A 23947-nucleotide genomic window follows, 5' to 3' on the forward strand; every position below is an offset into this window, starting at 1 on the left:
CTACCACCATAAACATCGGTCATCACATAACTAGTTCTCCAAGGAAACTAACCATCAAGCTGCTACCAAAACTACAAACGCGCCTGGTCCTTAATAAGTAAACTTACAAGGGGACGCGTATAGGCCGATTAACCTTTTGGATCGCATGGAGTATCCTAATCATGCAGTGACCAATGGAATCAATAATCAATGTAATAAATCAATAACCACTAAGAGAATCATTAGTCACCAAAACAATTAGAACCATCATTTCATGAATAACCACAACTCAATGAAGCGTTTAACAATTTTTATTTCCCTATTAATTACAATTCTAATGCATCTGGTTAACTCAAACATTATTTAGTCAGCTCAGAATTTGTTTATTAGCAACCACCAATAACACAATCTAATCAAAACTTGAGAATACATATGCTTGAATGCTCAACATAAGCCAATAAAGATGAATATAGCAGCATTAATAGCAGAGTTCAGCAAATCTGTCCGTCAATCATTCGTCACAGCAAGTCACCCGAAAGACCCTTAACTAACCAAGATTGGCATTAGCATGTGGGACTTCATGCAAAGCAATTTAGAAAACGTGAATTTGGAAAACATCTAGCTAAGAGAAAAACTAGAAAACAGCGCATTTGGTACCTAGAAGAAAAGGCACAAAGTTAGTCAGTCACATTGTCATAGCTGCCTATCCACGGAATGGATCAGTAACAAAGTCATTCTTCGTCTTCGGGTCATCAATAGATCAGCAACACATCAGGCTTTCAAAAGCATGAGCCCAATGACAGAATCTCGAACCGCGTCTCCTGACGTCGACAGCATCTCACCCCTATTCTCATGCATCTGAAGTTTTAGCCCATTGTCATGACTTTTTATTAGAGTTTCTCAGTCCATCCCCCTAATTTCTAATTAGTCAGTCAATAAGCAGATACTACTCTAACCTATAATACTAATTTCACAAATCTATGAGTTCTAATATTTCTTCTTTCTCAGTTTAAGGATTGGTCCACTGTACGATGTCTTCATCATCCGGCTCTTCAGGTATCGAAAATGTTGCATGCGCCTCTTCAGTCAGTGCTCCCATTGTTCAAGCCCTGGGAAAGTACATTTAGCCTACTCTACACATAATTGTATCAATTTGACTTCATCATCTCCTGTCCGTCAGTACATTACAGAAAATTCTAGCTAAGCAACTTTAACATGGGGTGGTTCAGGGTCAGGTTATGCACCGGCTTTTCTGCAGTGCGCTAGAATTTCAGCTTCTTGTGTGAGGCCTGGAAAAGACTAGGCCATAACTTCAGCTAAGTTAATTCTACAAATTAATGCAAAACATAGGTTATACATCTCAATATGACATATTACTACATTATTCTTACATATTTTCAGCACTTAACACATTTTTAGTTATTTTAGTACAACGTTAGCATAAGTGGCTTCCATACCCCGTGGGCACATTTTTGACTTGCACATTAAATTCCCTACAATTAATTTCTCTACAAGCTTTTCGTTAATCAAGACACATAAATATTAATTAATAATTTAAAATTAGCATATCTGCGTCAACACAGGCACTTTTGCATCACGGAGCAATGGTGCCTCCATTGGCATTAGGATTCCACAAGAGCTGCAGTGCAGGAGAGAGTTGACTAGTGATATATTTTTGTAAATATGGTGCTGCTGAGCTCTTTCTCGTTCATGAAATTGCTGCGTTGTTTTGCATGAACTTTTACTGAATCTGCCCCCAAGAGTTCAACGAGTTCTAGTCAATCTCTCAAGTACGTTTTTAGGGGAACGCATGATGTTTGGAATGAAGCTGTATAATGGCCTGAAGCCATCAGGTAACAATTATCATGAAATACGCAGTATAGTTTGATACAGGATGATACACCTATCAAAATGGATCAACGAAAACCTATATTATAGGAGAGGAGTGCATTGTCACAAGCAGTGTGTGTCTTAATGATTTGAGCTTATTTTCTTCCCTGCAGCATTTGATCAACGTGGGACTCAAGCATGTAATGCAGTCTATCAGTTTTGGTGATGTCATTTGGGTTGTTGTACTTTATTTTGAGCATTAATACTAAATTTGTTTTTCTTGCTTTTGTAGGGATACCATCTACACTACACTGTAGAGGATTTTCTTCTAAAGGGGAGTGTTCTCCTCTTTCAGCCAAGGATGTAAATTGTTCTTCTTTTTTCATTGTTTTCAAGAAAAGTTCTTTTTCGGATATCTTTTCATGGATCGTATTCCAGGCAGACTGTAAGCTGGATGGGATCAGTATTTTTCCTGCTGGGTCATCAAAGGTTTTTGGTTTGGAAAGAAACAGTGTGTAAAGATGACACACTTACAAGCTGGGCTTTGCCCAGAAACTATTGAAAAGGCCCGCCTGGAACTCAATGAGAACACAGAGACATTGCACCAGGATATCCAGCAGGTCAAAGACATGATTATTACCAGACCTGACATTGGGTTTCTACGTACAGATGATGCCTTTTTGTTGAGGTTTCTCCGAGCCAGGAAATTCAACCAAATGGAAGCCTTTAGGTTACTGGCTCAGTACTTCCAGTACCGCCAGCTGAACCTGGACATGTTCAAAAACTTCAAGCCAGATGATCCTGGAATAAAACGAGCATTAATGGACGGATTTCCTGGGGTGCTGGAAAAGCGAGACCATTACGGCAGGAAGATCCTCTTGATCTTTGCAGCCAACTGGGATCAGAGTAGGTAAATGTAGATAGAATCTTTCTATTTTTTTACACCAATCACTAAATTGTTGACTAGACAGTAAACGTTGCCTCACATAGTGCGTATTGGTAATCGTTGTGATACCTTTTGAAGTTATATGCAGCTATGTGGATAAAATATCTCGTCACATTTGAGTATTTTCTGGCAGTTGTGAGGCTTGACTGTAGAAACAAATGCAGGGCAATAGCAGATGTGCACAGGACAATCAGGTCATGTTAGTGAAATCTTACACGTCACTGGAAATTACTTCTCAAACATCTAAGTTAGAAATTAGTTATTTTCTAAATGTAGGATTATATTTATGACCTGCTTTGCGTCACTCTTGCACCACACAATGTCGTGCAAGAGTGACACAAACCTTAAGTGAGACTTATGAAGCCACGCAGGGCCACGTTGCGTGACCCTGCGTGGCTTCATAAATCTCGAGTAATGTAGCACAGAGCAAATTGCTGAATTACGTTACTCTGCGCCGGGGAGGCATTTCTATGGGTGTTGTGTGGGTGTTCCCACACAACATCCATGGATTTTGATGCATCCCCAAATTTACAAGAACTTGCAAACCTGGGAATGCCCCAAAATGATTTGGTTTCCCAGAAAAGGCCTAACAAGGAGACATATCTTTATTTCGCCTCGTTGGTTCCTTTTTTTATGTGTGCTGCATTCTGCACCACACATAGAAAGATAAAACAGCCTCTCTATTCTGTTTCTGTACAGGAAGGTGTCCCTTCCTCCACAAAAACAATCCTGCATGCAAAGCAGACACCCTTGCACTTGCACCACAGTGCAAGGCTGCCTGCGTTGACGTTAGGCTGCCAAAAGAGCGCTAGCACAATGGGAAATGACACGAATGCACGTATTGGATTAATACAGCACATTCCTGTCCTTTCCCTGTGATGCACGGTAGCGCAGCAAGGTGAATTGGTGTGCTGTCGTGCACCACAAAGCCCATAAATATGATCCTTAGTGGTTTCCTCAACCTGCTTTATGATTTAGATCAGGCAACAGTTTGGGTGATGACTCACTGATTTTTCTACTAACCATTGTCTAACAGAATTCAATCATCTGGATTAAATCATGGCATGCTAAAACATGTTTTGCCCATTTGAAGCCAGCTCAGCAGACCGACAAGGCTGAATTTGGATGCCAAAATCTACTCATATACATAGTAAGGTTCAACTGGTGGTCTAGAGGTAGAACCTACATGATCAACATAAACACAATCAAACCTGCCTAATATGTTAAAGTAGTCTGGGTGTAAACATTATCCTATTTAAGTATATTGAATGATGTCTTCTCACAAGGGTGCGTAATTGTTCAGTATTAGTTAGTCCTCTATAATTCTACTTAGTTGGTGTTCTCATGCTTCTGTCTTTCATTTTAAAAAAGTAGAAGCTTCTCAGGGTTAAGGTGGCCTAACTAGATATATGGCAAAGAATAAAACTGTACGTGTGACGGGGAAGATTATCTGTAGGCAGACCATCCATGGTGTTTGATGTGACCAAGAAGATGTTCACTCCATACTCTGGAAATTTGTGCTCTAATCGCGTCTTCATCATTTGGCGAGTTATTTGATATTGGAGAACTGTTTTATGTCACTGTACCTCAGTTCCTTTATTGTCCATAACAGGGATTGCTTAGAAGCATTCTGTGTAGCAGAGTATTAAGCGTTACATAAAAACAAAATATTTATATATATTCTCTTAAAGGCTAGATTTGAAAAGAATGGGCATGATTGCAAGTAAATGCTTGACTTCAGCATCTTATAAAGATGTCTTAATGCAATTTTCAGAAATTCTCTCCCTGCCATAATGTTTATCTTTTTCTTTGATGGGATTGTAAATGCACAAGAACGATTCTATTGGTGGTGATACCAACTTTGCATAGACTGCAGGAAGTTTTTCAGCAAGTACAAGCCATGGCAAAGCTTTTGTCAATCCTAGATCAGTTCTTCTACCTAAGACAACTTGCATTTTGTTCCAATATCTCCACAATTTCTAAGCCCTAGTTCACAAATGACAAACCCTCAAGCAGTTTGAGCTTCATTTATGACATTAACTTCGAACATGTAGCATTAAAGTGGAGTCAAACAGGAGCCCATTGGTGGCCTAAAATTTTGTATAGCTTTTGGACCAAACTCTAACAAGAAAACTTCGGAAAACAGTGCCAGTAGCCCCTCTGCTGAATATTCCGACCAATAAATTTGCTATAGGCTTCCTATCCAGTATGTGCTATTGTGGAGAAAATCTGTAGCATAGTAGTAGTGTTTAAATATATGCTTTTGGTGATGTTAACTTTATCTTATAAATCAATGGGTTAATTGTGCCATCCTTTGATAATTTATGAAAGACATTTAGGGATAGAAGATTTAGTGACTATAAATATGCTTATAGTGATTTGGTTTTTATCTGAAAATGTCACAAGTGTGTTGTGCCATCCATTCACATAGGTTTCAAATATGCTACAGTCTGACTTTCATATTAATGCAAGCAGTTGTATCGTGAACAACATCTGGAAAAAGTGATCTGAGTGCTTTAGTTTTCACACGGGTAACTTGTTTCTATAACTTATACACCTAATCATTGCTTTGTGCTCAAAACCTTTGTGTAGATGACCATTTAACAGGATTAATCCGTGGCTGCATATTTTATGAAGTTGTTCCTCAATGAGAATATGACAGCATTATTTTTTTGCTTCCGATGCCCAATGTTCATGATAATGTGCTATGTCTTTTCTTGTTGAGCCTCAGGGTTATATATTGAAAAATATATTCGATCAGTCTTCACCACAATAGGGTAAATTGTATGACAAAATATCCTAAAGTTGGAGTTCTGTTTGTTTTAAAGTTTGTATTGATATGATTTTTTTATGTCACTTCCAATTTTGCTTCAAAGATTTATTTTTCTGATGCTCTGAAATGTGGTCATACTAGCCAAACGTTTTTTTTATGTATCTCAAGGGGTGAGTATCGCACAGGAAGCTTGACTTCCTACTGTTAATCTGACAGCAATATGGAATAAGGTTGTAATTGCCCGTGGGGAACTTAAATCATGGGGTCCTATGCTTGTTAGTGACCAAATAAGAATGGGAAGGTGTGTATGTGTGTGTGGGGTGCGCTCACATATGCATTTGTGTGTGTTTTGTGCATGTGTGGACATTGTGTACAGCTTTTACGAGGTTCTCATTCCACCAAAGAAAAAATAGTAACGTAATTTCTTCTGTCTGTCCACAACATGATGTTTGCACATGTGTGGCGGAGGTATTTAATGAGGAACTATCACCTTGTACTCATTCTTCAACAAGTAGTAGTCTCTGCATACTACTCAACTGCTCACAATACTGTACCTCCTTGTCTTCAAGTGACTGCTCTCTGATGATCCTCGTTGTTAAGGAGTGGATGCTGAGAAATTTGTGGAGCCCCTTCTTGATTGCTTGAAGAAATTATTACCCTCTGTAGCCACACTGCCACCCTGCATAGAATAGTATACATGAAAGTGTTAAGTCTGTCCTTAAGAGGTCCCATTAAGAATAAATAAACTAAAAAGGTTAACAAAAAAACTCCTTGGAAACTTGTTGCTCTTGATTGAAGATGAAGATTAATATTGAATTGATTAGCAAGGCACCGATCACACTACTCCTGACATCAGTGAAGAGAAAAGAACTCAGAAAAATATCCCAGAGTAGAATACAGTAGACGTTCAAACTACTAGAAGCAAACATCAGGGGGGGAGTAGTAACATGGGGGAAGAATGAAATGTAAAATAAGAGAATGAATGTTGCCATGTGTCCATCACTTGGCAATGCCCCTTCTATATGATTCAAACAGGGCCTGACAGCACAAAAACAGAATGTATTTCGTTTTGGATTGGGAATCTATCTTGGATAGCATTCTATGGACATTCACAAGGTTCCTCTAGGCACCCTTTGTGGAATTCATGGTGTTAGTGTGGTAAATAATGAAAAGGCCCCTGTTGCACATCCTTCTGTCAGCACTGAACTCAGCAGTCCTGATGCTGCCCTTCCTGCCCGACTCGCCAATAACTTGCAGAACACCCCACTGGATGGTGCCAAAGAAAACTAAAGGTCCCCCAAAGTTATGATCCCGCAAACATTAATGGCATTAGAAAATGGTAGGAAAATATGCATGTAGGGGTGCAAGTTATAGTTACCTTGGGCATGAGCTAAAGTTACTTGAAATAACTCTAACTATAACAGCTGAATTTCTATGGTTTTGTGCATGTAAATTCAAAACCTAACTGTAACAACACATTAAACGTTGTTTTTTTAGTGAGAAAACAAGAAACATATATATCGCAAAAGGGTACACGCTATGGGCCTTATTTACAACTCTTTGGCACAGTGCAGCACCGTAAGGCTTCTTGCTCCTCTGCCCTGCATCAAAAGGAAAGGGCAGGAAGGCACCGTATTAATGAAATACAGTGCATTCCTGTCCTTTATGCCCACGCCAGTGCACAAATTGGTGCCTAGTACTAATGCAAGCATCCTTGCACTGTCTGCGTTGGTGGCACAATTGTTTTTGTTCCTGCACAAAAACAATCATTGCAGGAGCTTTCCCCTTTCTATGTGCACTGCAGAATGAAGCACTCATACAAAGAGGGAAAAATTTGGAAAACTAAAGCTATTTCTCCTCGTTACGCCTCCCCTGGGGAGGCGCACAGTTTTGACACATTCCCAGGTGTACAGATGCTTGTAAATCTGGGAATGTGTCAAAACCCACATGTTGCGTGGAAAAACCTACTGCAGCGCCCATGGAATGCCTCCATGACGTCCAGTAAGGCAAGGCAGTGCTTTGCGCTGCCTTGCCTTACTCCATATCTATGAGACCATGCAGAGCCAAGCAGGGTGCTTTGCATTGCCTCGTAGATATGTTTGAGAATTCTGCACTACAGGAGCTTTATAGAAAGTGACCTTCCTGTGGCGCAGTCCTCTTGTCAATGGCGCGCTATATGTTTATGCTGACAGGGACTCAGAATAGCTGCTGAATGAATGCTGAATCCATTTGCAGTATGCTGTGCCAGTTTGTCATAAAGAGACTGAGACAGAAAGCCTGCAGTTCCACTTATGACCCTTGTGCATTTGACCTCTCAGCAGTGTGGATCAATTAAAGCTCACCCTTGTGGCAGGAAATAGTGAAAAGTGCACTTCGCACCATCACGTCACAGATGCCTGCCTCTAGATGTTGGCGCATGTACGGTCACTCAGTCAGGAAGTGAGAGGGAACGGGGTCAAGGCTAGACACAGTGACTGTCTGCCGGAGACTGACTGGTTTAGGAGACTAACAGCAACTCGTAAGTGGGAGACAGCGCAGAAGCTGCAGCCTGCCAAGCACCGTCGAGGTGTGTCTCTGGGGTGCAATAGTCATGGAAGAAATGCTAAGGTGTATTGGAAAATAGGATGTTCAAGGACGACTTGTGGTGAGAACGTGAAGTGAGGCAGGCTGTTTGATATTCACTAATACTCCACCCGAATTCCTACCTCTGTCGAATAGCGGCCCTTCCCTGCCTCCACTTCCTCTCCCTCGCTCAGCGTTTGCATGTTCTGCATCATATTCTCAGGACACACTTACAGTGACACCAATCATTAGTGTAAAAGGTCATTTTTTTAGGACAGGATTTAAACAGAAACATCATTTAAACTTTCATTGTATACCCCAACATTAAAGAACCCCAACTCTTCAAGATTTCCTTGATCATCTTTCTCTCTTCCAAAACCTCTCTTCGCTTATCCTCCCCTAGACACTCCCCTATTCCTTTCTTGCCCTACTTGCTTTGTGGATCCTCCCCCACTCTGTTCATTCACCTCCCTGTTTTTCCCCTTGGAAGGGTGGTCAAGCCTGCATCTGGCTCTCCACCCTCCCCCATCTTCTGCCATCCAGCAAAACCCACTTGGCGTTTTGCTGCCCCACCCCAGGAAAAACACCCCTTGTCTCTCTCTTTATTATTATTTTTTTGGGGGGGGAATCACTACCTTAAACGTCTATGCTTGTTCCCTGAACCACACCTTCTCGCCCCACAGCTCTCCTACCCCGTACCTCAACTCTGTTAAATAGTATGCATTTCCCAATTGCGACAAGTGTACCCCGTCCGCTCTGAACAGTGCCTCGTCTTGCTCTTTGATGTCCGCATGCCTCAGAACCTTAATCGCTTGAGCCCAACAGAATACCCTCATGGCCCTGTTCAGTTTTTTGCGTGCCCGCTCCATGGCTCCATGTTTAACTGCCCCTCTCCACACTCGTCTGGGCACAAATTCTGTCCAAACCAAACATGTACTGTGTAACCTCTGTTTCAAAAGTTCCAGATCTCTCTGCATATGCTGTATTAGTGTGAGCCCCGATAGTTTCACAAGGTCATTTTCCCCTAGGTGAATCAGCAGTAAACCAGGACATCCCCATTCCAGCAAGCTAGCAGTGATAAACGGAAGCAAACTTCCCCACCTCATGCCACTTTTTCCACACCAAAAAACTTTGTGATGTCTGCTAGGGAGTCCCATCGCCCTGCCGTAAAAAAAAAATTCAGCAAACTTCGCCGCCCAGTGAATGAAGGAATGGCCGACCAGCCATGTCACCATCTTGTCCTTCTGTGGCCCAGCCACAAATCTTCAAAGAAAAAACACTGTAAAGGCTGTCATAAGCAACATAAACCACCCACCCCATATGTCTCAGTTAACCAGACCACCCATTTGAACGAGAACTGCATCACGGCCTCACATAACGCTTGCAGCATCTAGATTTCCATCTACCTATGGCCTTAATTCTGGCCCAGTCCCAACCTAAATGAGCTGCCGCTGTAGCTGCGCCAATCCTAAATGAATGCGTGCCAAAATCCATCTGTCGCCGGCCTGTCCGCCCCAGAGCCATTCTCAAAACCTGCAACAGCTGGTAGCTAGTAAGCTTCACCCCTGTCCCATGTACAAACACCCCGTTCTCTCCAGTCATGCGTAGCCTTTGCTTAAACGCCATCCATTCCCCCACTGAGCAGGCCAACACATCCCCTCCCCTGTCAAGCCATACCCATTTCCCTTTCCCCAACTGGTCCGTCTTTGAACGTCTAAGCCAAATACCCAACCGGTACCCATGCATACAAACCTTCTTGACCTTTACCCCAACCGCTTTCCCTACCCCAGGCAATTCAGACACTCGGAATGCTCCAAAAAACATCCAAACCATGTACAGGCGAAATAAACCCACCTCCTACTCATCCGTACAGCATACTGGCAACACATGCAATAGCTCAAGAAGTAGTTCAAAAGTGATGGGCCCTCTGGCTGGTTTACCTGCACTGGCCCTAACCCTACCCCAACCTTTCCACATCCTACCCAAAAAATCATTACGCGCTGGATCAGAACCAAAGAAGAGTTTCCCATAAAAAGAAACCCCAGCCAATTTCCCCCCGATTGTTGCTGGAGATAAACCTTCCTCAATCAGAAAAAGCACGAAGCGCAATGCGCGAGCCTTGAGATCCTGCAGTCCTTGTGACCAAAAATTGCCCCAAAACAACTCAAAAGATTGAAACTCCAACCATGCAAGCCTGTAACTCTGCGAAAACTTTGCCACTGTGAACGAGACAGGAAATCTGCAATCTTTTTGTAAACCCTGGGCGATGTGTGCAGCTTTGAAAATAACATTTAAAGATAAACAACAAAGCATAAACTGGCGCAATAAGCACAGCACTCTGAGATCCCTTGCCCGCTGTCTGTTGACTAACTCAACGACTGTCATGTTGTCCACTTGAAAAACCACTGTCCGGTTAGCCAATTCCTGCCCCCAAACTGCCAGTGCCACTAGGATTGGGAAGAACTCGAGGAAGGCAATACTCCTCCCTTGCTGCAGCCATTGCGGGAGCCATATTTCAGCGCACCACCTCCCATCCCGTTAAAGTTCGAAGCTCCTGCTGCATCGGAAAAGATTTGAACTTGCCACACCGTGTCAGTGTCGCAGAAAGACATGTGTACATCATTGAAATCTTTCAAAAAGGCTTTCCACACCTTAATGTCTTCTCTAAGGGCCAACGAGACCCGTATCTTGTGGTGTGGTAGTACTGCGCCTGACATGGATAACCCCAATCGCCTACAGAAAGTCCTTCCTCCCCTCATGACCCTGCATGCAAAATTAAGGTTCCCCAACAATTTTTGAGCTGTTCGCAAATCCATCTTGCGAAGCACCCGCACCATCACCAGAAACTCCAGTATCTCTGTTACTTTTGCCGCTGGCAATCTGGCCACCAGTGCGTTTGCTTCCAATTCAATGCACAAAAAGGTTAAGACTGATAACGGCCCTTCCGTCTTTTCCGGAGCCAAAGGCACTCTTGTCCGCTGAGCTAGCCTCTGAAAATCTGCCAACGCCCGCCCGCAGGCCCCAGATATGGCTGTCCCTACAAATATAAAATCGTCCAGATAGTGAGTCACCGTCCGGTGGCCACTTATCCTGACAAAAACCCACTGTAAAAAGGTACTGAAAGTTTCATAAAGTACGCATGAGATTGCACAGCCCATGGGTAATACCCGGTCCACATAAATGGCTCCATCCAGCTGCATACCCAGGAGGTCAAAATCCGCTGGATGTATGGGTAATAACCTAAAGGCCGATTGTATGTCACATTTTGCCATCTCTGCACTTCGCCCACACCTTAAGACTAACCTAACTGGCATCAACCACCGAGGCATAGACGACTTTGGTGTCCTCATGTGCGAAAAAATCATTGACAGACGCTCCCTCAGGCCATGACAAATGGTGAATCAACCGGAACTCACCCGGTGCCTTTTTTAGCACGTCTCCCAAGGGGGATATCATCAATTGTTTACTTGGCCAGTCCTAAAATGGGCCTGCTATTCTCCCCAGCGCCACCTCTTTTGCCAATTTGTCCCGTACCACCTGTGGCTGTTCTTTTGCAGACCGCAAATTGTCTGCCCACCTCCTATTTCGGGGACCCTGGTAGCCCACCCGGAAACTTTCACGAAAACCCCACTCCAACTTACAGGCCTTATCAGAATCTGGATAAATGCGTAACCAAGGCAGCAAAGTCTCCAGCCTAACTGGCGTAGGACCCCTTTGGCGCAGTAGTGCCCTGCGTGCCCCGTCCTCTGGACGCTCTCCATTGCTCCGCTGGACTGGAGAGGGAAAAACATTGGGTGACTGGATGATGGCCCCCGCACTTGGAGCAGTCATGTTTGAACCTACACTGTTGCCATGAGCAGAAACCTTTATTGAAATTCCAACAAGCCCCCGTGGTGGACACTGGGGTCTTGTTACCCGCGCCCGCCCCTCCCTGGGCGGGACGAGACTGAAAAGGTTTGTAAACTACTCCCAGCCCACTCGCCGTATGCGTGGACGCCGAGGATTGAGCCCAGGCCATCCACTGCATCCATAATTCTGGGTCTACATCCCCCCATGGCTTCTCCGGATTGACGCTCACCCTAGCCCTGAACTCTTCGTCATAGCTCAGCAATGCAAAGCCCCCAAAATGCATCTGCGCTTTCCGTATGATGTCCATGTATTTAAAGAGCCCTATGGCTCTTTCCGGATATTTTTCACAATATATACTGGCAAAAATCAAGAAGGCAGACGTCCAATTATCCATTGTGTTAGGGACCCTGGGCCTGTGCTCTAATTCCCACTCTTCTTCCTTGGATCCCTCCTTGGCCTGTATATCCCTATGCAAGAGCTTAAAAACATCTACATATTTGTTCCTCCAAATTCTCGCTTTTGTTTTGTCCGCAACATGTGATTCCAGTGGCATGGCCAGACCCATGTAAGGGAGCCACTTCCTATGACTTCCCCCTTCCTTATCTTCTGTCCCCGTGCCTTCCCCTGTCTTCTGAATGACTGTTTCTGCAACTGATGGGGAAGGGGCCTCCTTAGCTTTATTTCGCATCTCCCTCCTGACCTGAGTCAACCACGGTTGTCTCCAACACTGACCCGTCCCCCACACCAATAGACTTGCGTGTGCATGAACCCTTGGCGACCCCCCCATCACCCCAAACCGACCACCATCTCCCCTTACCTCTGTCAATGGCCCCCCAAGTTTCTGGCATTTTCTTCAATAGTCGACCCCGTGCCATCATTTGACGCACTCCAGTTGGCCCTTCAGCCGACCCGGTGTCCTGTAAAACAAAAGCAGAGGAAGAGGTTGCGCCGTACTTGCACCCTCGCCCCTCCCCCTGTGACACTGCTCACCTCCTCCTCCCGAATCTCTCCTTCTTCCCAATCATCCCCTTCTTCATCATTATCCAGTTCCACTTCATTATCGCCTTCCCACTCGCACCTGTTCGCGACATAGCCCCTTGGCTTCGCTGACATCACAGCTGTTGTTTCCTGTCCCACATGGCGCAGACCGTCCGTGTGGTACCCATGATCCTGCGGTGTAGAGTAGACCGCTGCAGACCCCTCTATTGCTTCGGACCAACGTGTTAGGGCCGTATTGCGCCCCGTTGGCGTTGCCTTTCTTCTGCCAACCTCAGCTGCTGGCATTGACCTGCTTCTCCCCCCGTGGCTGTGTGCGCCACTGGGGCTTCCCACGCTGACTGGCCCTCCAGCCACACAAGCCTTCTGTCCCCTCCCCCCTTCGGCCTGTGGCACCCAGACCCAACTCCCTGCACCCGAACTGGATGGCTGTGGCCCCCTGACGTCAGGTACCTCTAATGCCCTCTTGCTCGCCTCGCCCTGGGCTCCTAACTCCTCCCGGTCCCTGCACAACTGTGCCCATCTGGCCTCAGTTTCCGCAACGACCCTGCGTTGCTCCCTGATCCTGGCTTCCAGGTCCCATGCCTCCGCTTGGTCCCAGCCTCCCTGTATCAGGGGGCCGGGAAACCCCGGGCCCCCGACTCCTAACCTGCCCTGGCCTTGGATATCCTGCCCTGTCTAGGTGCTGTCTTGGATTTAGCCACCCCCCCCTTCTGGCCTTATCGGTGTATTTCCCAAGTTTTTTAGCTGGGGCCCTGGGGCCCCCCATGGGGGAAGGGCCCCCCCTATGGCAGGACAAGGACCACTAGGCCCGACCATGGGCTGCCCACCAGTCTCTGCCTGCAATTCAAGGCCCTCACCCTTCACCATGTCCTTCTGGTCCCCTGGGGGCCCATCCTGTACTGGGCCTGGGCTTGTCTCCCTTTTTGCCCCCTCTGCCTCCAGGTGTGGGCCAGGTACCCCCACAATTATGTGCTGGGGCTTGGAGCACTTTGCGCTCTCTCCCCCACGCTCTTTTCAGGTTCCTGGGGCCCCCCGCCCTCCCTGTCTCCATCCGAGTCCAATGATTCACACGGGGCAATAGCAGCCGCTACCCGGCTCGACGTGGCCCGCCTTGGCCATGTCATTCCGACCCAGGCCTGGTCCAGAACCCCAGGCCTGAGCAAGTCGGAACGGCCGGCTTCACCCAAAACGTGAAGCGCAGCCTTTACCGCTTCAGCGTCGTGGCTGGTTGCCATGGTGCTGAGAGGTGAGAGCGGCGAGGCCACGTCTATAATAAACCAGCAGAGGCCGCAAAGCCTCGCGACCTAATTAAATGTAACGAAACACCACCCACTGCACCAACGCAAAGGCCACAAAACCTCGCGGCCCAAATAAACAGAATTAACCCCCCCCCCACTCGCCTGCTAACTACTAACTCGGACAGCCAAACTCCTCAAACTCCGCTCCTTCCTAACGGTCGGCGCGGAAAGAGGCCGACCACCCCTTCCACCCCCCTTTTAATCTCCTAACCTAAAACCCACCCCCACTTACCTGTGGCCAATCAGGCTGCCCTGCGCCACTTCCTGTCCTTCCCGAACGTGCCCGCGGAGAGACTAGAGCGAGTCTCTCTCTCTGCGGGCCCCTCCATTCCACTACAACATCTCATTCTCCCCCCTCTCCAAGTGGCATCACTGAATTGACAAACCAGGAGAGGATGAACATCTTTGTTGCTTCAAACAGGTTTTAAACCTGAGAACTGCAGGCTGCGCAAAGATGTTTAGAGCAAGTACGCATGAACCCACTGAGGTACCTTACCCACATAAAATGGAAGCTATAGAGATTAAACAACACACACAAACACATTTGGTGCATGTGTGCAGACTGAGGGTGTAGACTATTTCCATTCCTTCACTCTTCCATCGGCAATAATATTGCATTTTTTATGAATAGGTTCACTTAGATGCATCCTTTTTTCATATTGTCAGGTATAGCCACCATATTAAAAAATATGACTGAAGTTTTAATTCATGTCCAATATGTATATCTGCTTGAAGTACTTTTATTTCGGGCTTCCACGGCAGCTAGACAGTGTTTACTTGTTGACATTCTCAGATTTTCTCCTGATAAAAAGAGAACTGATCTCAACTGACTCAAAATTGTTGGTTTAACTGTCAATTAGGTATATTGTTAACATCTTACAATTGGAGCAGTCTGTGTGAAAATGTAGACAGCATGTGAGCAAAGCTTTAGGCTGAACGGCACTCTAGTGTTGCTAAGAAGTCCATAGGGCCGGAGAACCCCTAATACTTGTAGAAGTGTCATGTAATTAGAGCAGCCAGTTAAGTTTGTTTGTGACGTCAGGAGACACCTCTGGAAGGATGGAAACTATTAAAAAAAACATCAGCTCAGGTCAGAACGAGGAGGTATCCAGATAAGCAGGGATTTCGGAAAGGGTCAAGGGGCAGGGTTGAAGTAAATAACGTGCTGGGAAGGTTTGACGCTCTACCAGCACGGCTGTGAGCCAACGGGAATGAAGCAGAAGCAGTCATGTCAGATGAAGCAGCGTTTCATAAATAGTATGCATTGCTGCTATCTATGCTACATTTATACTCCCTATAAGGTGAACGTGCAGTGGTCCTACCAGTGCAATTTGCCACACACAATGCACGAACAAACAATTTCACTATACAAAGGCAAAAACGTTTAGCTTTGTAAATGCTTGTTTTTGTGTGAATTTCCTTGAGCTATGCAGATCTAGTCCAACCATCAACGCTTAATTAAACATATAGCCATTTATAAAAAAACGTTGAATTGATTTTCAGTGAGCGATAAATATGATGCTTCTCACGCTGCCATCTGAAGCATGAAACATTGCTGACTGATGGAAAACCGTTTTTTGGGGGAGCTGACCTTTGAAACACCCTAGAATAGCCCGTAGAAGAAGGTATTTTGGTAAATAGGAACTTGCATTGCTAAAAGTGTGTCTTGTGCCTTATGGTGCTAAGTTGTAAATGGCCTGAGTAAACACAGAGTTATTTGCTGGTTCAACTTTCCCTGCTCCACAAAGTAAACCCCTTCCTTCTGGAAACAGACTTCAGAATTGCCTTCCAGGAATTAATCCTCTCATCTTTTGGAAAAGGCAATGCCCTGAATTCAGGCATCTCAGTATCTCATCTGAATTCTTTGGAGATCATTTTCTGTCTTTAGCGCAAATTATAAAAGAACTGAAGAAGTTTGACAGTAGCATCCCTACCCTCTGATATGATATCTCCACTGTGTCCTTTTACCAATCCTCTTCAAAGTATGCTGTGGTATTGTGGGAGAAAGGGATACTCCAAAAATGTAGAGACCCCAAAATTTACTTTAATCAGAGTTCCAATTTCTCACTGGATCGGAGGCGTTGTTAAACCCACATTTCATGTCCCCACAGTTAGCCACCTCCCAAAGCATCAAAAAATCCGAAATTCAATTCATTACGTAAATGGGCTCACTCAATATCTGAGTTACAGAATTATGTAGAACTCTGGAAAACGTTACGAGGTTTTATTACAGAATTCAAAGATAAAGTGGTACAGAGTCAATGACATGAAGACTCTTAATGACTGCAAAAATCAGATATTATTTCAAATCCCAAGATGGTTGCAAAATTGAAAGAGTAACAAACAGCACCCCTAGTAGAATAGGAAAGTCTTCTGTTTATCCCAAACTCAATTTTGCACATGAAAATACAGAATCTGCAGAGTTGTGTCGTGAACAAATTTAGCATTTAATCAGCAAATCGGAGTACATGGAAAATAAATGTCAACACTTAGGCACTATTCCACTGTATGAATAATTATCTTGCACCCTTATGATAATGTTGTCTGGAAATGCTAGAACAAAACTAGATACATGAACAAATATGCTTGCATTGCACGGCTTCGTAAACCCTTGCATCACGTTATGCCTGCATCAGGCATAATGTATGCAAGGGGACGTTCTGACTCAGAGAGGGCCCGAAAAAATGATACAGTGAAATTTACAACATTTCAGTGTGCAGGTGTTATAATGACTCACCTCTTTTAATGAATGGGCCTTCCTGTGCTTTGCTGCATTAGCATCAACATTTTTGGTGCTGGTGCAACAAAGCGCTACAATAGTGTCAAATATGTTGATGGTATTGTGCTAATAACCACCATGGTGTGACGTATTGTAAATACGGAGCAACCATGGTGCCATTAGGTGGGGCAGGGTGACGCAAGAAAAGTGGCTTATCAGGACCAGTGCATCAGTTCTTGTAAATATGCCCCTTAGTGCCCTGGATGTCTGCCACTGCCTCCTTGACCTTGAGTCCATGGATGTCAAGGTCAGTGCTAAGGATATCAAATGGCAAGCTAAGCTTCAAAGGGGCTAACACTGGCTAGTCCTTATTGGCCTCCATGTCAGAGTGTGTAGAGGACACAAAAAAGTAATTCTGTCTGCCAAAAAATTATCTGTAAAAACATAACTCAACTTGTTCGCCCACACGTACAATAAAACCTGTAAGTAAATTGGAGACGGTGGGTGCTGGATACATTGAAGCTCGTCGTCCTTCAGTCAAGGTTACCAGTGCAAACACTGAACAGCGAGAAATATGTTAAAGCATATCTTCTCGTCCTTCAACGCGAAATAAGAGAAAAGGAGTCTCTTGAGGGTACTGAAATATTACAGCAGTTCGAGCTGACTAGTGTTACATTTGCCCTTCTGTCCATGTGCGCGAGACCAGGATGATGTATAGTTTGTTGAGGTAAATGTGTCCACCGGGTGGACAGGTTCCCCTCAGTAAAACTAGACATCCACCTCGCAACGCAGCTATTTTCTAACCGTGCCTGCCCGTAAACATAACAAAAGTAATAAAGATGAATGAAATACGCGCTGGCCGGCTGGGAGAGCAAAAAGGGTTATTCAGCAGCTTTGCCACATTACTTCAGACTATTTTGAGATGCCTGCTGCTGTCTAAATCCAATTCCAATGTAATAAAGCTCCTGTGCTGCCGACAGATAATACGGGGGCTCCTGGGAGGCCTGCGCGCCTGAATGAAGAATGAATGAATATGCACACGGGTACCTCGAACTAACCCACATCCCCACTTCTCCCCCCGCCTGCTATCTGGGCGGGAGACCTGGAGATAGTCCGATGTATCTGCTTTGGGAAAGCTCTGTTTTTATTGGGGACCCGAAAAGCCAACCCATGTAATCGATGGCGAATTTGGGAATAGGCAATGTATGTGGATGATTGTGGCAATTCAGTTTTGTGCACTTCCGTGGTCAGCTAACTACATTCACATCGAGGTTTTAACAGACGCTCAGACCAGCGCCTGGTGCAGATCACTGTTTTCCGGTGTGTGTGTGCTGCCCTGTGTGCGACCTGCACTGTGCTTTTAATAAGATTTGTAGGTTGTTCCTGCAGCCGCTAATGGCCGAGGGCTGCTACGCTTATGAGATGCCCCCAATACACAAATGCAGCCTCGCCGAGTCACATAAAATGCGCATCTGTCCTGTAAACATGTCTATCTCCTAAATATGACACACTCGATTTCAAAGGTCAGTCTAGCAGATTCCATACTTTAGATTTAATATGTCTGGATATTCACTGTCTGTTTTTTTGTTTGTTTTGGGTTTTTTTGTTTGTTTTTTTACAAAACACTAATGGTCACTAAGTATTTAGAATGTTCTGAAAACAATGCCCTATTGGTGATATGTTCCTACTGGTAAAGTGTCAAAAGGGGTGAAAAATGATCATGTTGACTTTATAGGTCATGTCTGAAGTAAGACTCGTGTTACAGTATGATGTGTTGTGTTACGTTATGTTTGTCATTACGTTTACAAAGCACGTAGGTCTCGTGAGCAGTCTTGGCGCAGGTACGAGTGGTAATTTAATTTACAGACACTGTTATTCAGGAAATACCCAATACTTCAAAGAGGGCTGAACTTTAAATGGTTCCCCTGTCTCACATGCTGACCCTGCGTTACACCCAATCTGCCTGTTATCAATATTTTACTGCCCAGGGAAACGGTGGGTGGGCAGGTTTTACAGAATGTACTTCTTTCCCTATGGTTGTAAACTAGGTCTCTGGTGAGCTTGGGGCCTCTTGTGCTTGCTCCGTTATCCTGGCATACGGTGGCCTACCAAGCTCTCTTGATGCAGAGGCCTTGGGGCACCCACGTAGGTGTGGGGTGGGACAGCAGGGACAGCTGACACCACAAAACAACAGCGAGCCAATTCATTCTAGCAAACGAAATTACACCTAGTAAGCCAGTAACCCTCAAAATATTGATCTACCACATATAGATTAACAAAGTGATTCTGTCGGGGAACCAATTTATTGTGAAGAAACAAAAGGGTTTTAAACTTGAAAAAAAGGGGACATAAGGAATCCCCTTCATGAGTCTTGCATTGACCAACCCCCACACTCCATACAAGAGAAGCAAACTGCATTAAGCAATGCAAGGCAAACAATACATCACATAAGGGTGTTCCACAATGTGAAAAACGATGCAGTGCACGGGGAAGTGAAGGCGAGGTCACAATACAACACATAAACAACATGTATTAACTTCAGGAACGAGCTGATGGGATATTCTCTACACAGTCAATATGACAAAGAGTTCACTGAATTAAACCATCCACTGTTACCAGTCTGGGTCAATGAGCTTCAAACATACGCTGCGCTCATGCTATGAATGATCTAAGGTGCTTCATTCATGCTTGCCTATCTATACCTAGGCCTCACAAGCACTTCCATACTACATTTACTGGTTTCAATGGTGTATACCCTCTATTTGTGTTGTCCTGATGAAGACCCGGCTCCAAAATATTGTACACATACGGGTTGAAACATCGACATTGAACTTTCTAAGGGCTTGACGTGTATGGATTGCTTATGGGCCAAATAAGCCGCATACTCTTTGCCCTATTCACTGTGTATATGATATCCTATAAGCTTCTTCTTGCAATTAATACATATTGTTTATGGGTTGTTTTGCAAACTCACCTTTACTTTCATATGCACTGAGTTTGTCCTTTCTGATTAGAACTGGTTTGTTAGACAGACAAGTTACAAAAACCTGAAGGGCCCTTCCTATTGCAGCTACCTCCATCCAAAATGCGGAGCTGAGGGACTCCATATAAGTCAGACTGCCTTGAGTTTCCTGATCCCCCTTTGTTGCCCTCCCAGCCCCGCTGGCTCGCATTGGTTGTCATACTTTGTGAAAAGGCTCCTCCACCTAAATTCCTGTTAGATCTGACAGCCGTAGGGTGGTGATCTCCCCAACTTTGTGCCTGCCTTCCTCCATTTTCTGACCTAGTTTTTGCTGCCTTTAGGACTCTGTGCACTTTACCACTGCTAACCAGTGCTAAAGCACTTGTGTCCTCTCCTCTAATTCATGGTAACATTAAATGCTACTAGTGAGCTTGCAGCACTTATTGTGCCACCCACCTAAATAGCCGTTAAACCATGGCTCAGGCCTGCCACTATAGAGCATGTCTGTGCAGTTTACAATGCCACTTCGACCTGGCAAGATAAACCTCTTGCCAGGCCTAAACCTTCCCTGTTGTAGTTATAAGTCACCCCTAAGACAGGCCCTACTTGACCCACTTGGCAGAGATCAATGTATTTAAAAGGCGGGATATGTACTTTTAAGTTTTACATGCCCTGGTAGTAAAAAAAACTCCCAAATTTGTTTTTTACTACTCTAAGGCCTATCTCTCTTGTAGGATAACTTTGGGATTATTTTAATACATCTTTTAAGTGTAATTCCCAATTGCAAAGAGATAGACTTTTTAAGTTTGGTGTCTCTGGACTCACAATTTAAAATCACAACTTATCGTGAAGTCAGATTTTAAATTGCTTTTCTGAAAATGCCACTTTTAGAAAGTTGGCATTCTCTTACTTTAGCCATTTGGTACCTGCTGCCTGTCTCAAACACATGTCTGGGGTTGGGTGACAGCTGGGCATGTGCATTCCTTTAAGACAGCCACACACAAAGGGAAGCTTAAGTGCGACTGATGTGCCATCCACAGTCTGATGGTCCATCTTGGGCAGGATGGGGGAAGGGCTGACACACCTAAATTGGCAGTGCCCTGCCCCGCAAAAGGCTGCATGCCCCCTGTAGTAAGTCTGGAGCCAGGGCAGGTAGGGAGGACCTCTGTGCACTTCAAAGATCTTTTTTGAAGCTTTCCCCACTTCAAAGGCACTACTGGGTATAAGTACTGGACCTCTGACACCACCAACTCACTACACTTCTGGACCTTTAGATACTTTGCCAGTAAGAAGGACTTCTGTGCTGCTAAACCGATGGCCACTCTGCTGAGCTGCTGCTCTGCTGGACACCTGCTTTGCTGAGCTGACCTGCTGCATGCTGCCCTCTTGCCTGGGAGTGAGAAGGACTGACCTGCATCTCTACTTCCAAGAACCAAAGTGACTCCAATGGCTTGCTGGCTTGCCTCCTGTTTTCTGAAGTCTCAGGACCACAAAAGACTTCAAACTCACCTGCTACAGCTCCCGAACCCGTCTTCAACCAGCTTCTGACCCCCCAGAGGTGCCTCTCCTGTTCTGTGCCCTTGGAAGTATTTTTTGGCTACTGATGTCAAGCTTTTGGGCTCTTTGTAACCACCAATGAGCCCACTCGCACCATAACCACACCCCTTGCCCGAAGGATGAGCATGAGCTGCCGCAAGTTCATCTCTTTGCACAGCAATTATCGCTGTTTCGAGCCCAAGGCTCTAGCCTGCCTGTCTGCAGCACCCAGCCAACTTCACACACCTGCAGGCCACTGCCAGCGGCACTCTCCTTGCTCCCACCGAAGTTCTTCCCCATGAACAGGACTCTTAGCCGAATTCTTGAGAAGGAAAAACTCCAGCTGGTCTTATCTGGGATTGTATCCAACCCACCCTGCATCACAGTTGGCCTAAACATTTGGATTTAACCCGGTCTAGCACAACCATATATGCTCGGTTGAAGCTTTATGCTTTTGAGTACTATGTTGCATTTCAATCTTCAAAAATTCACCACTCGACTTCTACTTGTTGGATTTTTGTCGTTTTGGTCTTGTTTTGTTCACCAAATTAAGTTCTCTTATTCTAGTCTGTTGTCTTTTTGTGTGGTGATGTCACTATTTTACTGTTTGAAATGTTGCACAAATACTTTATACATTGCCTCTTAAGTTAAGTCTGCCTGCTGTGTGCCAAGCTACCAAAGGTTGAGCACAAGTTAATTTAGGGAGTGCTGGTGGCTTACCCTGAATAGGATTGTGGTTCTTGCTTGGACAGGGTGCATACCTCTGCCAACCAGAAACTCAGTTTCTAACAACTACTTTATGATGTTTTTGAGGACATAACCACCCCTGAAGGAGCCAAACCAATTGTGGCAAACCAGGGATTTCTGTGCTACAATCAAAGGAAGCTGGGGACCAGTGAGGTAGATCATGTTGGACCAGAGGCTTCAAATTCTACAGAGACCAGGGCAAAACTGCTCTGTAAGAAGACATCATTCCTTGGACCCTCAACCACTGTCTGGCTGGGGCAGATATCTGCTGAAGAAGCTGGTGGAGTTGAAACAGCAGATTTATTTTTCTTTTTTCTAGAAAAAAAAGTTTTGTCTTAGTCCAGTCAAAGAGAACTATAATTAATTTTTGCTGGAATGATGGAATTAGGTGAGATTTCTCCTTGTCCAGTAGGACCCCCAAAGAGAACAGCCCTTTGGTGGTTTGACATACATCTTCCTCTGCCTTTGCAAAAGAAAAGAAGGTGCAACAATTAGCAAATCATCAAAGTAGGGAACAATAATGAGACCCAACAAATGCAACTGAGCAACTTCCAGCAGAATTACCTTTGTGAATACTCTCGGAGATGAAGAATGGCCGAAAGGCAACACCCTGAATTGATAATGTCCAGTTCCTAAAGCAAAACACATAAACCTCTAGCACTTTAGGTGTAAAGAAAAGTGAAAATAGGTGTCCTTCAAATCCAAAGTCATTAACCAGTCTCCCTGAGAGATTGCTGAAATTACTGTGTGAATGGCTACCATAATGAAAGTTACGTGTCACACATATTTGTTGAATTTTTTTTAATTCAATACAGGGTGATATCTTTCATCAGGTTTTAGAACCAGGAGGACTTTCAAATGAGAATTTTGTTTTCTCTGATTATCTGGAACTGGAACTATAACCCCTTTCTGTAGAAGGCCTTGTACTCCTTGATAAATCAACTGTCTGTTTGGGTAAAGGAGTGTGCACAAAGAGCGGCTGTTCTGGAGGAGTTTGAAACTCAGTTAGATAGCCACGATGGACAATATCCAGTACCCACTTGTCTGTCATTACATTTTGCCAAATGATGCATATTCGTCCACCCACCATATTGATTTGATTGTTAATTGTTATATTGGAGCTACTGTTGAGGCTGCAACTGATGTGCCCTGTATATTTAGTTGCTGCAGCTCCCCGACTTTAAACCCTGCCTCGAAAGGGCTGTTTATTTTTAATAGTTTAATTGTCTCTTTTCTGTAAAGGACTTTTTTTAACTGAATGATCTAAATGGTTGTAGCACCCTTTTCCCCTCTACCTCTTTCTTAACAAGTACTTCTTGTGGTGAGGAAAGCAAGTTCTCCTGGATGATGAGTCCCTTGTACACTCCAAACATCTGCCATCCGCCCGGCATAAAAAAGAGTAAGAGCTGCTATAATTGAAATCAATTATATCCCCAAGTGCACAGAAGAAGGTGAAATCAAAGGTGAAAATCTCTGAAATGAGTTGAAACACTCAATCTAAATACTCAATCAACCTTTTCTCGCAATTCCTTCTGCTTTTTTTGATTTAATTTTCCACATCCTTCATGAAATATTTTTCCAAAATGTGTCCGTGAAAATACAATTGTAACTCCATGCCAAATGTATATTGGACAAAATGTCCTTCATCAGGAGATTATCTAAAAAGTAAATTGGAATATTTTACCTTTGAGGAAACATGGACAATCCACCACCAGATCGAGAGTGCTGGCCAAAAACAACTTATCCT

The 23947-nt window shown here is 44.5% G+C and overlaps 1 protein-coding gene across 2 annotated transcripts in view; it reads left to right on the top strand.

The window, feature by feature from the left end:
* Window positions 1-23947, top strand: part of CLVS1 (clavesin 1) — a 553645-nt gene that overhangs the window by 75761 nt on the left and 453937 nt on the right. For both annotated transcript variants that reach the window (XM_069220238.1, XM_069220237.1), the window contains exon 2: window positions 2102-2719. In XM_069220238.1, coding sequence (XP_069076339.1) covers window positions 2331-2719 — 389 coding nt within the window. In that variant the 5' untranslated portion in view covers window positions 2102-2330. The remainder of the gene's footprint in view (window positions 1-2101; window positions 2720-23947) is intronic.

Source organism: Pleurodeles waltl, chromosome 2_2 (genome assembly GCF_031143425.1).
Source record: "Pleurodeles waltl isolate 20211129_DDA chromosome 2_2, aPleWal1.hap1.20221129, whole genome shotgun sequence".
Lineage (NCBI taxonomy): Eukaryota > Metazoa > Chordata > Amphibia > Caudata > Salamandridae > Pleurodeles > Pleurodeles waltl.